Here is a 15,612-nt window from a genome sequence, read left to right on the forward strand (position 1 = left end):
TCCCAGCTGGGCTCTTGTGTCTGTGATCAGGGCAGTTGGCAATTGAATGCTCAGAGGTCAGCAGTGTGCCCACGGCCGTGCAGGCAATGGAAACAGCGCCCACCACAGCCCGCAAGGGCTACCCTGCCGTCACGCCCAGCAGAAATGTGGGCACTGCACCAGTTTCCTTCTCCAGATTTGACCAGCGAGGTTTGGAGGAGAGGTCACCTGCCCCAGTCCAGCATGAGGCTTCGAAAGGGTTTGGGGACCTCGCCCCACTCTTTTGCCTCTGTATAGGTGAGGCTGTGGAGGGTGTCATGGACCACTGCAGAGTCACTGGCCTCTCTTTTGTCCTGTGTTTCTCTCTCCATCTAAACACAGGAGGGCCCCCAGCAAGGTCACACTTCACCGTATCAGCTGGCCAGGGTATCAGCTAGATTATCAGAGGGTTGATCGCTTCCTGACCTGCTGCCCAATCAGGGACAGGGCTGGGGAGCCTCACAGGGCATGGACACACCCAGGACCCCATGGCCAGGCAGCCCTACAGTAGGGCCTGGCCTTCCCCTAGTCCCAGAGCAATGCAGGAAGCATTTAGACTGCTTCCTCATGATTTCAGGCATCATGTGAACCGGGGGGGCTGCTGGACTGTGCCCAAGTTGCCCTCCCTTACCCATGCCCGCTGCCTGCTTCAGGGGTCACCTCCTGCCCGTCAGGGTCACAAGGACAGTCACGCACAGAAACGTAGCCCTGCTCACCACGTAGAGTTTGCGGTAAATTTTAGAAATTTATAAATTTTGATACCTTTTGCCCAGTTAATACTGTGCCACAAATGAGGGATCCCCAAATGCCTCCCCTTCGTGCAAGGGAGTAATTCCATGAACTGGAGTAATGAGCCAACCAGAAAGAATCCTTTGATTCACGACCCTGTTGAACCACTGGGTCCCATCAGCAAATGCCTCTGTGCACCCCTCCAGCGGATGGCACTGCCCGGGTGGGAGACCGTGCGTCTCGGGGCAGGGCCGCTCTCGGGGTGCAGCTCGCCACCAGGACGGGCACAGACGGACCCGGCAGCAGCGCCCGGAGGAAACCTCCTTTCCCTCCCGCCGCCGCCCACGGAGGTCAGGTCCCAGCGAGGGCAGACAAGCAGGAAAAGCGGCAAGAGCTGGGTCTGGGCGCGTCCCTGTGGAGCTTCGACAGAGTCGGCGCGGGCCTCTGCACGTGCGGCCCGGCTCGTCGTGTCCCTCGGGATTTGGGCTGGGGCTGGGGCTGGGGCTGGGGGTTGGGGGCTGCGGCAGGACGGGGCGACGTGGCGGGCCTCGCTGCGCGGGGGGGGGGGGGGGGGGGGGGGGCAGGCCCGGCCTGAGGGTCCCCGCCGTCTGGCCACTGCGGGAGGGGCGCCGCCAGAGCCTGGGCGCCCTTCAGGACCGACGGTCCGGGACGCCCCGCCACCCCCTGCGGGGGGGGGCGGGGGGGGGGAGGAGGGCGGGAGCCGAGGTCAGGCGCAGGGCGCGGGCGGGGCCGCCCTCCGGGCCCTCGGGGGCGGGGCTCTCGGGACGCCCCGCCCCCGTCCGCCCAGGCCTCGCCCCGCCGGCGCCCCCCGCCCGCCCGCCCCGCCCCCCGCGTCACGCCGCCGCCGGCCTGCGCCTGCGCGTCCGCCCGCCCCGGCCGCCGCGCATCCTCGGCCCGCGCCCCGCGCCTCGCGCTCGCTCTGCGTCCCGCTCCGCGCCCGCTCTGCGCCCGGCGCCCGGCTCCCTGCGGCGGGCGGCGGTCATGAGGCTGCGGGCGCGCGGTCCCCGGGTCGCCCCCGCCTCCGGCGCGGGGGCCGGCGACGCGCGGCGGCTGGCGCCCCCGGGGCGGAACCCCTTCGTGCACGAGCTGCGCCTCGGCGCCCTGCGGAAGGCCCAGGTGGGTGCGCTCCCGAGCCCCTGCGGCCGGGGAGGGGGTCTCGCCGGCCTGGCCCCGCGGCCACCCCGCCGCCCCCCGCGGCCCGCGACCCCCACGCGGCCCTGCCGCTGGCCGCGCTCGCCCCGTCCGCGTCCCTTCTGGCTCGCCCCCCCCCTCCCCCCGGGCCGGGCCCCACATCCCTTCTCCCCACGCCCCCTTCCCGCCATCCCTGCATCCCCGTCGCTCTGCGCCGCGCGGTCCCCCGGTCCCGCGTCCCTTCCCGCCGCTCGCAGGCCCCACGAGGGACAGGCGCGGCCCCCCCGCCCCCGGGATGGGACTTTGTCGCTTGATGAGCTTCTTGTGTGGGGACCTCGTGGCTCGTTCGAGCCCGCGCGAGGTGCCTTGAAGGGAGCGGCAGGATGTCCGCCTCTGCGTTTGCAAGTTGTGTTCTGCGGAGCGTGCAGGGGGGGGTCCCTCCGGGTTCGTCTGTAGCGGAATCGGCTTTATGTACTCTCGGTTCCGTGACGGGAGGGAACAGTGTGCAGTTTTGTTCGTGGCGCCCTCTGGTCCTGGCTGAGGATGGGGCCTGCAGGAGGCAGTGGGGCCCCACACTGGTCCTTTTCCTTCACATCGATCCAGGGTTTCCAAGGTGGGCTCCATTCCCTGACCCGGTGGGGTGCGCCCTCCCTGACCCGGTGGGGGTGCGCCCCCCCTGGCCCGGTAGGGTGCGCTTTCCCTGGCCCGGTGGGGTGCGCCCCCCAGTGGGGTGCGCCCACCTTGATCCGGTGGGGGTGCGCCTCCCCCTGACCCGGTGGGGGCTGGCACCCTGACCCGGTGGGGTGCACTTCCTGGCAATGTTGGGCCTCTGGTTGTTCCTTGTGTTCGCGTTTCTGTAAGACTGCTCTCAGTACAGCCTTTCCTTTAGCTCCAAAACCGCAATAGAAACAGGTACAGATTTAGGAGTTTAGCTGTTGTCCAGTTGACGGAGAGTATATTTTCCGCTGTGACAGAACTTTTTCGGGTGACACTTCGATTTCTTTAATGCAAAAAGTTATTCACTTGGAACAATATCAAAGTGCAAACTGGGTTCTTGAACCCAGTCTGAAGTTGTCGTGGGCTGCCTGCTTTTTCTCGAAGCATCCTCTAGGTGGACTTGGTTATTGTGGTGGGAGAGGGAAGGGTGGGCACAAGATTGAGGACAGAGGAGAGAAGGTCGGGTGGCATCCCTTCTGGTGACGGGAGAAAGCAGGGCCATCCCAGTCGGCTCCTGGGCCTTGTCCCTGTGTCTGTCTGGAGCCAGACGCCAGTCGCTGCCTGCCTGTGTGGTCTTTGGTCCCCCTCTGCTGCATTCCTTGGCTCGCGGACTCGAACTCCTCGCCTGCGGTGCCCTACCCAGCTGTGAGGGGGTTAGGAGCGCAGCAGCTTCCTCTGGGCTCCTGAATGGCCCCCCCACCGGCCGACCCCCTTCGCCCCTGTGATCCATGGCTCTGAACCCTCTGAGGGTTGCCCTGGGACTGAGCCCTGACTCTTCTTCTGGGTGGCTTCCAAGGCCCTGCCCCACCTGCAGCCCGACCCCTGGGCGCCAGCTGCTGTAAGCCTGCATCTTCCTGCTGTGCCTCCTACCTCTGCATCCCTGTCACTTTTGCAGCCTCGCCCCCATTACTGTGGACGGACAGGGGCCAGGTCTGTCCCGTCCCAAGCTATGTGCTTGCTGCTCAGGCGAGGTGCACTGTGGACACTCAGCTAGCTGTAGAGTGAGTGAACGAGCGAAGGGGGCCAGATGTAAGAGCCGAGCCAGAAATCCCCCACTCCCCTCAGGCCCCGGTCGCAGGGTCGTGGAGCCGCCGGGGTTTGGAGCAGCTCTGGGAGCTGTTCTTTAGCGCCAGGCAGAGGTTCTGGTTTTAGATGTTGGCTCACAGCTTCTGGAAGACACTCAAGAAAGAACAGGTGAGTGGACTGTTTCAGCCCCTCAGAAAGGGAAGGTTACTTTGTATACACCTGGTTGCGCTCTTTCAGAGGCCGTGTCAGAATATTCGCCAGAATCATCATGGTGTATTTATACGTTGGTGGCAAAGCTGTGGTTACTGTTCAGCTGTCCCCAGCGTGGTCTGGAGTGTGTAACTTGTAAATGCTAACTTCCGAGTTTCGCTTTGCAGAAACATTTTGCTTTTCACAAAGCAGTGCTTTGCGAAGCTTTTTACTTCTCTGCGAAGCTTTTTACTTCTCTGCACCGTATTATGCAAAGATTTCCACAGAGGAAACTAGCCTGTGCAAGCATACAGAGCCTGCCTCCCGAATCAGTAAATAAACCGATCCAGCAGTGACTGAGACAGCCGAGGGCTGCTCAGAGACTCACCTAAATTCCGAGTGAAGGGAAGGCGGTGAGGGCGCCTGCCCTCACCTGTGCCGCTGGGGAGGGGCTGTTAGTCACCTGCAGGCTAATGACCAGGCCATCTGTCATCTAGTAGCAGATTTAGCAAGGAGCTTAAGTATCTCTTTGGGCAGAAAATAACTCGTTAAGACATGAAAACTGAATAGTACGGAATTGGTTAGCCTCGTGGTGATTTGCTGTTTTGGGAGTCCCAAAGCGGTGTCTGTCACCTGGGTGTTGGGGGTTACTTCCTGTTGGAACCCCCAGGTGTGAGTGCACCCCACTTCCAGCTCTGATGTTTCCTCATTTCTGAACTCCTGTGACCTGGGCCAGGGTTAGGGTTAGAATGTACTTCCCAGAAAGCAGTCTGGCTTCCTGTACATCTTGGAACGGAGTCCTTTATGTGAGGACACTGCGGGGTTCACCTTCTCCCAGTTAAATCCACAGAGAGCATTGCCAAGGCTGAACGCAGGGACAGGCTCCGACCCAGCACATTTGCAGGGAGGCCTGTGTGCAGTTTTAATTTCTCAGAGGCAGGTGATCTTTGTCTCCAAGTTCTGTCCAAATACATGAGTTTTGATGAAGGAAGGAAAGAAGGAAGGAAGGAAGGAAGGAAGGAGAAAGAAAGAAAGAAACGGAGGAAGGAAGGAAGGAAGGAAGGAAGGAAGGAAGGAAGGAAGGAAGGAAGGAAGGAAAGAAAGAAGAGGGAGGGAGGCAGGCAAGCAGCAGGTGCCCCTGGTTCCAGCCTGCATCCCGAGTCAGGTGTGGCCCTCCTGGGGCCGGGGGTCCCACACCCCGCACACTTCCAGGCCTGGTGGCTCCCAGCTGCTTCTCTGACCTGCCAGGCTTCCGGGCACCCACCCCAGTGCTCCCGCTGCCCCTCTGTCTGGGTACTCCACGCACGAGACTGCTCTGCTGAAGAGCGTGAAGGGGTGCGTAAAGGGGAGGGCAGCTTGACTCTGGTGTCCGTGAGCCGCGCGGGTGGCAATGGAATTCCGGGAGGAACGTGACATGGGAATGAGGATTTCCAGGACAGCAGGCGTCGCGTGGGAAGACACAGAGGGCCGGCTGCAGCGGGGCCCGGCCCCCCCCCCAGATGCCTGGGAGTCTGAGAGTCTGAGGCTCTGGAGCGGGGCCCTGGGAGCCTGAGAGCACGGCCTCCGTTGGTGCACGTGTGGCCCAGTAAGGTGCAGCGTCCTTGCCGCTGGCCGGGCAGCACAGCCCCCGAGGCAGGGGGTGGAGGCCCCACGCCCGTCCTGGTGTCCCAGGCGAGTAGACTCCGAGGTCCCCGGACGCCCAGGCAGGCTCAGTGCCCATGAGCCCTGCCCTCGGGGACTGGCTGTCTCTCCGAATGCACCAAGAGCCGCCTGTAATCCGGCTGTCATTTTCCGGAAGGGCGAGCACATTGCGCTTAACTGTGGCTAGCGTCGGGGAGTGGGGAAGGGGGTCCGGGATTGGAGAGACTTGACTTTCCATCCTGCCTGCTCTCTGGTCCTGAAACAGAGTCTCAGTGTGTGTGTGTGCACACACACGCAAGTATGGACGTGCGCACGCGGTCGTGTTTTGCGTTCTTCTTCATTTCAGAGTACTGAACAAAGTACTGTCAGTTTTACGTCCCGTTTTAGACGAAGGTTTTGTCCCTGAAACTGGCCAGTCAAGCGCCCTGTTGCAGAAGCCGGTGCTTGCCCGCCCTCTGCCCCCGCAGGCATCCGCCCACCAGAGGCCTCGCCCAGATGGTGGAGAAAGTCCGAGGACGTGTCCTGAGCGCTCTGTTCCTGCGAGTCTGAGCAGGACTCCCACAAATCGTGTTTCATAGAGCTTCACCCCTACCCTGCCAGAGACCTGGGGCCTCGCTGGCACTTTGCTCCTTCACCTTCCTGCCCCCGGGGCCTTCCGCCTCTCTGACCTTCACGTCCTGGACCGAACGTCCCGTCCCCAGAGCCCGCCCCGCACAGTTTGCTGCAGTGGGTCGGGACGAGGAGTGTTTCCCACATTTCTGGTGTTCCGCACGCCTTTAGTAAGTCTGCAGATTATTTTGCAAAGGAGGCCAGAGCGAAGGGTGTGTCTGAAGTGTGAGGACAGTGCTTGTGCTTCTCAGGCCCAGTCAGTCATCCTGCAGCCCTCCCTTTCACGATGGGCAGCAGCGTGACCGAGTTGCACGTTCCTGGTGTTTTGTGTTTTCCCCGTGTGGTAGCCTTGCACACTTCAGTGAGGGCACCTCTGCTAAATGCTGCCCTTAAACGCAGACGCAGCAGTGGCACCTGCCTCTTCTAGCACAGGGCCCCCTCGGTTTTCTCACACCTGCTGACGCCCTGCGAAGCTGCCAGGGACTGGCCTGGGCAGAGCCGCTGGCTCCGTCAGTGCTCACACGTGGGACGTGTTCCAGGTGCCTGGACACCGTGGCCTTTTTACTTCCACGAGTCTTACTTTCGTCTTAGAGCCAGTGTGGTGATTTCTTTTCCCACATAGAGTCTTTCTGAAGAGCATCTTTAGCAGTGTTAATATTTGAAACCCATAGGACGGGGGCACAGAGCCGGGCTCAGACAGAGTCCCTGAGGCCTGGAGGGCAGGTCTGCTCCATATAGAGCATGCCCAGAAGTGACCCTGCTCCAAGACAGCCGGGAATCCCAGGGCTGAGGGCCTGGTTGGGATCAGGCCCTGAATGTTCCCAGCGTAGGGCCCACAGCGGAACCCCGTCCCTGTGGCGCTAAGTCTCTCACCAGCAGGAAGGACTTGAGTCCTTAGTCACTTCTGTGCCACGTGACTCACGAGCTCTACGTCCTCGTGGGCCCACGGAGCTCAGCAGCTCCCAAGCTCAGAGTCCCCCTCCCCTGCCCCCCAGAGCAGCCACGGCCACTGTTGCCTCCGGCCCCCACCCCACGCCCTCCCATCCTGTCCCGGCGGCTTTTGTGTGTTGTGCCCAGGAGCGCTTGGACCAGCCCACTCCACACTTCCCCTTCCCCAGGGTAGTTGGGGTAGCGAGCTCCCAGGCCCCTCTCCACCCCTGCCAGGCTTGGTGTGAGACCCACCCTCACCCCGAAAGTGTTACGGTGGGCCGGGAGCTCCCTGCAGCTGGGGGGTCAGAGGCAGGATCCTCCCTACATCTGAGGGAGGACACAGCCAGGATGTTCTGGGAGCTCCCTACACCTGGGGGGACAGAGCCAGGATCCTCCCTGCAGCTGGGGGGTCAGAGCCAGGATCCTCCCTACATCTGGTGGGGGGGGGGGGGGAGAGCCAGGATGCTCTGGGAGCTCCCTACATCTGGGGGATCAGAGCCAGGATCCTCCCTGCAGCTGGGGGGGTCAGAGCCAGGATCCTCCCTACATCTGGAGGGACAGAGGCAGGATCCTCCCTACATCTGGGTGGTGGGGGGGAACAGCCAGGATGCTCTGGGAGCTCCCTACACCTGGGGGGACAGAGCCAGGATCCTCCCTGCAGCTGGGGGGACAGAGCCAGGATCCTCCCTACCTCTGGGTGGGCAGACAGCCAGGATGCTTTGGGAGCTCCCTACAGCTGGTGGGGGACAGATTGTACCCTCGAGTCTCCTTGCAGCTGGAGAGGGACTCACACAGCTGGGGGCTGGAGGTGGCATGTGGTTAAGGGGCTCCCTGCAGTTGGGGGACAGGGCCTGGAGGTTCCCCAGGAGCTTCCCGCAGATGGTGCCCTAGAGCCATCATTTTGGGGAAGCCAGCTGTTGGGGGTGAGGTTGAGCGGAGATGTCCTGGGGGCGCTCGGTCTGTGAGGGGAGTGGGGTAGGAGGTGCCTGGACGGGGGTGTCTGCAGCTGGAGGGAGGGCATCGTAGGGCTCCAGGAGGGGCCCCTTGCGAGGGACTGAGGATGTGCTATGACCCTGGGCCCCACAGGCTCTCTGGATATTTGCCGAATGATTGGAAGTCTCTGGAAATGCTTCAGCTCTTGAATTTCAAGATTCTTCTATTCAGATCCTGCCGAGTGCCCTAGAGATAAGGGAGTTCCTGGGGCGCAAGGCCAGGTGTGTCTGTGGGGGTGAGCAGCTGGGGGGACCGGGTCTGTGCCTCTCAGGTGCGTCTGGCGGGGGGGCGGGAGGGGGGATTGACAGTTACTTATTTTTCTCAGTCTTCTTCCTCCCTGCCTCATGCCAGCCCTGAGGCCCCCACCGGGCAGGGCAGGTTGGTGCCCCTCGCACGTTCCCTGCCCCTCGGACTGCGCTCTGCTCTGCTCGTGGCTGAAGCAGTCCTGACCGTGAGGCGAGCGACGGTAAGCTGCTCCCCAGGACCCTTGCGCCCCCTTCCGTGCCAGGACACGCCCCGACCTGAGACACTGCTGTTAGGAGCTGCGGGCTGTGTCCTCGGATGGATGGACCTGACCTGAGCGTCACTTTGTCAGGACTGAGCTTCAGGGCCGGGCCCTGCTGTGTCCCGGGGCAGCAGCTGTGGGAGGAGCAGACGCTTCGTGGGCAGGTTAGCTCACAGCTCCTGGTGCGGCCGGCCGGGGCACAGGGACTCAGGTGCTCATCCCCAAAGGCCCCGCTGCATTCTGACCCTGTGCTTTGCTTCTGAGCCTCCTTTGCTCAGCGGACAGGGACAGGGGGCCTTCTGTGTGCTCCCTCCCTGCTCCCGCCTACTCCCTGGTTGGTTGGTCAGGTCCTGGTCCCTCCCCTTAGCCCCCTTAGGTTGGGAGAGGCACTGTGCCTCTGGGGGCGGGGCGGCCCTCCCCTCCCAGTCCCTCCCTCACCAGGATGTGCCGCCCCCTCCGCCCCCCCCCAGCGCCTCACCAGGACGTGTCCCCCTCCAGCTGTGCTCCCAGCCTGGGCTTGTACCCATCTGTGGGGGAGAGGGCTCCCACCACCCTGTAGGTGGGAGCTCTGTGCCTGGAAAGCTCCCTTTCCGAGGACGTGTAATTACAGGGTGTCCTGGCCCCACAGGTGAGAAGCCTGTGGAAACGGGTCAGTTGTCGCTGAGTTCCTCCAGTCTTTAAATAGGGATCTGGGGCCAATTCCTGCTCTGGATGTGAGCCTCGTCCCCAGAGTGGAACGTCCAGCCCAGAAATCTTACTCTTTATGGTGTTTCTGCTTCTGTCCCGCTGGTCTGTTCCTGAGCACCTGCCAAGAGAGAGCCAGGCCGGGGCGCTAAGTTCTCAGGGTGACCCGGGACCCGCGAAGGGCCTCTGGCCTGCCTGGAATTTCACGTCTCGGGGGGGCACAGGATTGGCAGCGTGGAGTCACAGGGACCGGGGACAGAGCTCCGGCTCTAGCTCAGGGGTCCGGAAGACCCTGAGGAAATGAGATTTTGCGGGAAACTCTGTGGGTGGGAGGGGCGAGGAGAGGCGGAGGCTGAGGGCGTGTGCTGGCCGTCTGAGCCGGGAGGGGCCGGCCGTGAACACCCACAACCGCCCCCTCCCCCCACACAGGGCCCTGCACTTCTTGTCTTTCCTTAAACCCCACCAGGTAGCGCGGAGCTCTCCAGTCCCCTCCCCTGGAGGATAGGTGCTCCCTCCCCTCCCCACCCCTGCCCCTGCCCGCAGGCAAGCCCTCTCTCCCGCCTGCTGCTGCCCGCAGGGCTGTGAGCCAGCCAGGGCTGTCCCCACTGGTGTGCATGCCGTGTGGGCGTCGGGAGCACGCTGGCTCTGGCTCGCGATAGACACTTGGCGTGCGTGCGCTGGCCCGGTGAACTTGTTCTCCAGCACATGTGTTCTGCCTACTCCCAGCCCGAGCCGCTGCCCGCCCCCCCCCCCCCCCCGCCCCCAGGGCTCTCTGCAGGTGCACTCGGGCTGAAACCCTGAGCTCAGGGAAGCCCAGACTGGGGGGGAGACGGGGGCACACAAGGGGCCCTGGGAGCTCAGAGGTGCTCAGGTAGGAGCGGGTCTTCAGTGGAGGGGGCATCGTGCCGCTGCCCAGCAGCGTGCTCTCAGGGCTGAGCGCCAGCGGGGGAGCCTGGGCAGCTGAGGTGGCGGCCGTGACAGTGGCAGTGCGGCAGGGGTCCGGGGGTCTTCCTCTCTGCCCCCAGGCCCGTCCGGTCCTTCATTCTCTTGTCTGTGCAGCAGGGACACTGAGGTCCCTGCTTTCCCAGGCCTTTCTCCACCGGCCGCTGCGTCCCTCCCCTGCCTGGGGGCCCAGCCCCTGGTGGTTTTTCCTGGGGACCTGGAGTCTGTGTGGCAGGCATCTCCTGATGTCCCCGAGTGCCCTGCCCGCCCCCTCGGGGCCCCCCGTGCCTCCGTCTGCTACATTCACCGGGGGCCCTGAACTGCCCTCCTGGCTGCCCGCTGACCACGCACTTGGCTTCACGCCTCTCTCGCCAGCTGGACTGTGTGTGGGCCCTGGTGCCGGGGGCCTGCACACGGGACCCCATGAAGTGCCTGGTGCCTGGTGACAGACCAGACACGGCCTGAGCCCCTGCAAGGCTCTGACCTCCGCCCCCGGGCCCTCAGACGCTCCTCAAAGGGCAGGTGAGGAGGACCGAGTAATGCAGATTCCCTTGGTTACGGGGTGCGTGCCCTGGGGTGCCATGGACAGAGCAACTCTGATTCCACAGGGAACCGCACAGTTGTTTGCTGCTGCCCGACGAGCCAGGCCGTCCAGCGTGTCAGGCACGATGTGTGTGTGTGTGTGTGTGTGTGTGTGTGTGTGTGTGTGTCTGGGAAAACGGCTCTGCCGTTGGACTGCGTTGCAGGTTGCAAACTCAGAGTGAATTACCGAAAGACTGTCCTTTTGCAGAAACTCCAGGTTGGGTGAGTGTGCTCGAGATGAGGTTTGAAAGCTCCTGGACAGACAGGACTGGGGCGCCGGACGGACAGGACCAGGGCTGCCTGCGGGTTAAGGGAAAAAGCAGGTTTTAGGAACGCTATATTTAATTTTAGGTTTGAGTGGGAGAGCTGAGAAAAAATAGCTTCTGTGTAGCGGTGAGCGTGGCCCGACAGTCACATGGCCGGACAGACGGCTTCAGCGTGAGGGACCGTGGGAGCCCAGGGGCGAGAAGACCATCACCCGCACACATCAGCCAGGAAAGGACGGTCAGTCCGATGGGGATTTGACACCAGAGTAAACAATGACAGTCACGCAGGAGGCCCAGTGAAGACAGAGCTGGCCTCCGACGTGACCCCCACGTCCCTGCGCCGCCCCCACCCCGGATTTCTAGCCTCGCTCCGTGTTTTGTCTTTTCGTGGAGGGGAGTCTTTGCGTGAGAGCAGCTGCGCTTGAGGACGTGGGAGCATCGCAGCACAGTTCAGGGCGCGGCTCCCTCTGTCTGCTTTCCAGTAAGGAAGCTACTGGAAGGAGGTGGTTATCCCCACCCCTGCCGCGTGCGTTTGGGGCACAGCATGCTCCCTGTCCCCTGCTCCGTCCCCCTGTGGGGACACAGAGGGGATGTGCTTTCTGAGGTTGGCTTGCTGGGCAGGCATCTGTAGGGCGCTGGGTCCGCATGGCCACTCTCCTTCCGAGGCTCCGAGGCCGGGGGTTTGTGCAGGGAAGCACTGGACTGCCAGCTGATGGCTCTCCTGTGACAGTTGCTGCACGTTTTCTAAGTTCTTTAGAAGGAAAGGTAGATGTATGTGTTTTGTTGCTGCGTCGGGGGACAGTGGCCCCAGGGGACGTGGCTCTGCGGACCGCTTCCCTCCTGGACCAGGCTCGGGGGGCGGGGGGACATTGGGCATTGGCTTCCCAGTTTCGGAATATTCTGTCTGTTCTAAATCAGGATTTTCAAAAACAACTTGCTTTCGAATTTTTAAGTAAGTGACAGCAAAGAGAAGAGAGCGATTCCCCAGGTAGGGTTCTCCTCTGTTTATCCCACGTTGCCCTGGCGATCTTTCTGCAGACTCCGTGTGTCTCATCTCTCCTCTCCTCGTGGGAAGAGCCTGGAGCCACCCAGGCCAGCCCCCCAGGGTGCTGTGTGAGGAAACTACAAGACCCACCCCAGACGCCAGGGTGCCCTCAGCGCCTGAGCCCTGTGCAGGCTCGTTTCAGAAGATGAGCCCGCGCTAACCCCTGAGCCACCGGGCCTACCTGATGGGGCTAGCTGGTTCCCTCTCAGTGTGGCTCCCGGAACGGCAGCCCTTCCGGGACTTGGTCCTGAGGCGTCCCTTCAGCCAGTGAGCTGGGTCTCTGGGCCGGGAGCCCCCCAGTGTCCACAAGTCTGGGACTTCCCTGCTCGGCCCTGGGAGCCCGTCCTGCTGGGTGTGGGCAGGCCACCGCTCAGATGGCACCTCACTGCCAGCTCAGGGTGCCCGTGGTCCCCCCTGGACCCTCTCCCGTGTTCGCTGTATTTGTAGCATCCCCATTAATCCAGGCTCCACCATCCCCCCGGGCCTCGCTCCTTCGTGATCGTCTCCCTTCCCTGCGCTCACTGGGCTCTGTTGTTCTGGAAGAACGTGCCGTCCGAATACTGGGGTCTAACTGATGCGAAGGTGGCAGCCCTGTCTCCTCCCCCAGGAGCCGGTCCCCTTGGGTCCGTCCCCGAAGCTCCTCCCCCGGGAGCCGGTCCCCTTGGGTCCGTCCCGAAGCTCCTCCCCCGGGAGCCGGTCCCCTTGGGTCCGTCCCCGAAGCTCCTCCCCCGGGAGCCGGTCCCCTTGGGTCCGTCCCCGAAGCTCCTCCCCCGGGAGCCCGTCCCCTTGGGTCCGTCCCCGAAGCTCCTCCCCCGGGAGCCGGTCTCTTCTGGTCCATCCTCGAAGCTCCTCCCCCAGGAGCCGGTCCCTTCTGGTACGTCCTCGAAGCTCCTCCCTCTGGCTGGCCACCAGCACCTGTCACACAGTGACCATCGCCTCAGTGTCCCCTGGTGGCACCATCCGGCTGTGCTGTCAGCAACAACACCCGCACGAGCGGCTCCCGGGGAGCTGGGCCCGCCAGCTGCACACACAGGCTCCCTGAGCTGTCACCCGTAGCGCCTTGTCGCGCAGCTTCGTGGGAGAGGACGGTTGTTTGCAGAACCCCAGGTGCACCTGGCCTCCCCCACAGCCGGTGGGCCCCGGGGCCCTGTGTTCAGCCTCATGGCCACGGTGCTGAGCTGTGGTCTCCCACGTTCGCTTTCTCGTTCGTCTGTGTGTCCAGCAGCCTCCAGGAGGGGCGTGTGTGGCCTGCGGGCTGATGGGGTGCTCGCCGTGTGTGAGCGCCATTCCCTGACACTTTCTAAGCCGCTGGGTGGAACTAGTGCAGGGTAGGACCGTGTGTCACTGTGTGTGGCCGGCAGGTGCCTCCGCGTGTGTCTCCTGTTTTCTCAAATCACACGGAGGGTGCATCTTTCTCTAGTGCATTTGGGAACACGTTCTCGTGTCCTTTGGATGGTGGTGATTATCCTTTCTGCAGTTGAAGCACGCTGGCCCTGGAACCCGCTCTCCCTGCAACCTGCCCTCCCACCAATAGCACCTTGCACCGCAGGCTGGGGTCCCTCGGTGTGCGCTGGGGGCGCACGGTATCTCGGTGCCTGGCCAGCCTGTGCACGCCCTGCGAGGACGCGTGTCACTGCAGTGACCTGGCCTGCCACAGGGCGGCACAGGTGGAGACACCGAGGACCCTTCCTCGTGTGCACCCGAGGTCTTTGTCTCTCGTGCACCCTGTCGGCGGTTCTGTGTTGATTGTGAAACACAAGGCGCTTGGACCAGCTTGCGTGACGATGATGTCGGCGGTCCTGGTGGCCTTCATGGCCTTGGCAGAGAGGAGGGAGTGGCTGCCAGGTGAGCCTGAGCGGGGGTGTTGTGACCACAGCTCCAGACCACGGATCCGGTGAGCTCACTGAGAATCGGGGAACGTTTTACATTAGAACCGTCTTCCTCCGGGAGGTTTGAGATGGACGCCAGTGAGTGTGCTCGGGTGCTGACCCCACAGACTTGCAGCTTTAAGAGCAGGCGTTTATCTGTCCCGGTCCTGGGAGCTGGGAGCCCGAGACCCGGGCGTGGGCAGAGTGGGTTCCTCCTGAGGCCTCTCTCCTTGGCGTGGAGGTGCCGTGACTTTCGTGAGTCCTCACCGGCTGTCCCTCTGTGCGTGTCTGTAACCTAGTCTCCTCTTCGTATAAGGACACCTGTCCTATGGAATTAGGGTCTGCTCTGGTGACCTGATTGTACCTTAATACCCTTTCCAAGGCCCTGTCTTCAGTACGGGCACGTCGGGAGGTGGGCTGGGGGTTGTGGCATCAGTACTGAAGGGGGGCCCACGGTTCAGCCCCTAACACTGAAGCAGAGAAAACGTAGTGAGCCCCATGCCCACCCTCGCCCACCTCAGCAGTCGCCAACTTCCGGCCACTCTGGTCTCGCCGACGCCTGCTCTCTCCCTGGTCTCACTGATCCGCAAGCAAAGCCCAGACTTGACCTGTAGATGCTCCCGGGTGCGCGTGTGTCTAGAGCAGGGCCGCGGGCGTCAACCCCGGAGCCTCACACACGTCCTCCCCTGGAGCCTCCTTCCAGCTCCTTGCTTTTATTTTCTTACGGTGTGTTTGGGGCTTTTGTCCCTGAGCGTCTTGCTCTGCGTTTTACCGATCGCCTCCCCGTGTCTCCCGTGTCTTCTGATCCAGAATCAGGAGGCTCTGTTTCTGTTGGCTTGTCACGTGGCTCATCCACACGGCGCCCGGCTCACATGTCTGTCTCCGTCCACACAGGCCCCTTCACATGGGTGTGTGCGAGTGGTGAGGTTCCGGAAGCCTGTGGGTACACTCCCGGGTTCTCCCCGTGGCTGCCCCAAGGGACAGTCTCGGGATGGACAGCACGATGCCTGATTCTTCGTCCTTGTTGGCCCGGGTGCCACTCGGAGCTGGTCTCCTGGGGTCCGCGGAGGCCCCCAGTGAGGTGGGGCGTGTGCGCCTGGCTGATGGACTCGTGAGCACGTGTGAAGTTCCGTTACCTCATCGATGGCTCTTACCGTGGTCACAGTGGCATGTCTGCCGCGGGGGCTCCCGGGCCCGGGGACCTCTGCCTGCCTTCCCCATCTCCGCTGTGCCGCTGGGTTCCAGGTACCCCTTCCACGTTTTCTGCCCCCGCTGGGAGTGCCTTTGCCCAGGAGCCCTGGTTCCGTCTGGCAGGAAATAGTGCCGGGAGCCTGCAGGCGGCCGTGAGGGTCTCCTTGCGCCTGGGTCTGCTCCAGCGGGGACTCCAGACAGAGCATACCGGGCCGGAACAGCTGCTCTGTGACTCAGGGCAACCGTGAACCTGGAGGGCAGCGTCTGTCCCTGGGGACCCCTTTCCGATGGGACCGTGTATCTAAGCCAGCTTCCAAGGAGCGTGAACCGACTCAGCCAGGGACTGTCACCACGGCCCCCCCTGGGACTGGGTTATAAACCCTCAGCTCATGGGAGGGCCGGCCTGGCACTTTTGAGGGTGACTGGGGCTCCCGACAGGGACAGGCCACAGCCCTCGGAGCATCTTGGAGGGGACGCGGGTCCCGTGTTAGCAGCCTTTTCCTGCTTGGTCAGCAGCGTTCCTCC

At 63.0% G+C, this 15,612-nt stretch overlaps 1 protein-coding gene and 1 long non-coding RNA gene across 2 annotated transcripts in view; one reads left to right on the plus strand and one right to left on the minus strand.

Moving 5' to 3' along the window:
• Positions 1 to 1,723: 1,723 nt before the first annotated feature.
• LPCAT1 (lysophosphatidylcholine acyltransferase 1) overlaps positions 1,724 to 15,612 on the plus strand; it is a 45,473-nt gene continuing 31,584 nt past the window's right edge. Inside the window, exon 1 of the mRNA XM_047852968.1 lies at positions 1,724 to 1,884. Within this exon, the coding sequence (XP_047708924.1) occupies positions 1,750 to 1,884 (135 nt within the window). The 5' untranslated portion in view covers positions 1,724 to 1,749. The remainder of the gene's footprint in view (positions 1,885 to 15,612) is intronic.
• On the minus strand, positions 9,227 to 12,643 carry LOC125162212 (uncharacterized). Its single transcript, XR_007150932.1, has 3 exons — positions 12,210 to 12,643; positions 10,905 to 11,017; positions 9,227 to 9,314 (listed from the first exon to the last, which is right to left on the minus strand). It is a non-coding gene; the product is annotated as an uncharacterized LOC125162212 (long non-coding RNA).

Source organism: Prionailurus viverrinus, chromosome A1 (genome assembly GCF_022837055.1).
Source record: "Prionailurus viverrinus isolate Anna chromosome A1, UM_Priviv_1.0, whole genome shotgun sequence".
Lineage (NCBI taxonomy): Eukaryota > Metazoa > Chordata > Mammalia > Carnivora > Felidae > Prionailurus > Prionailurus viverrinus.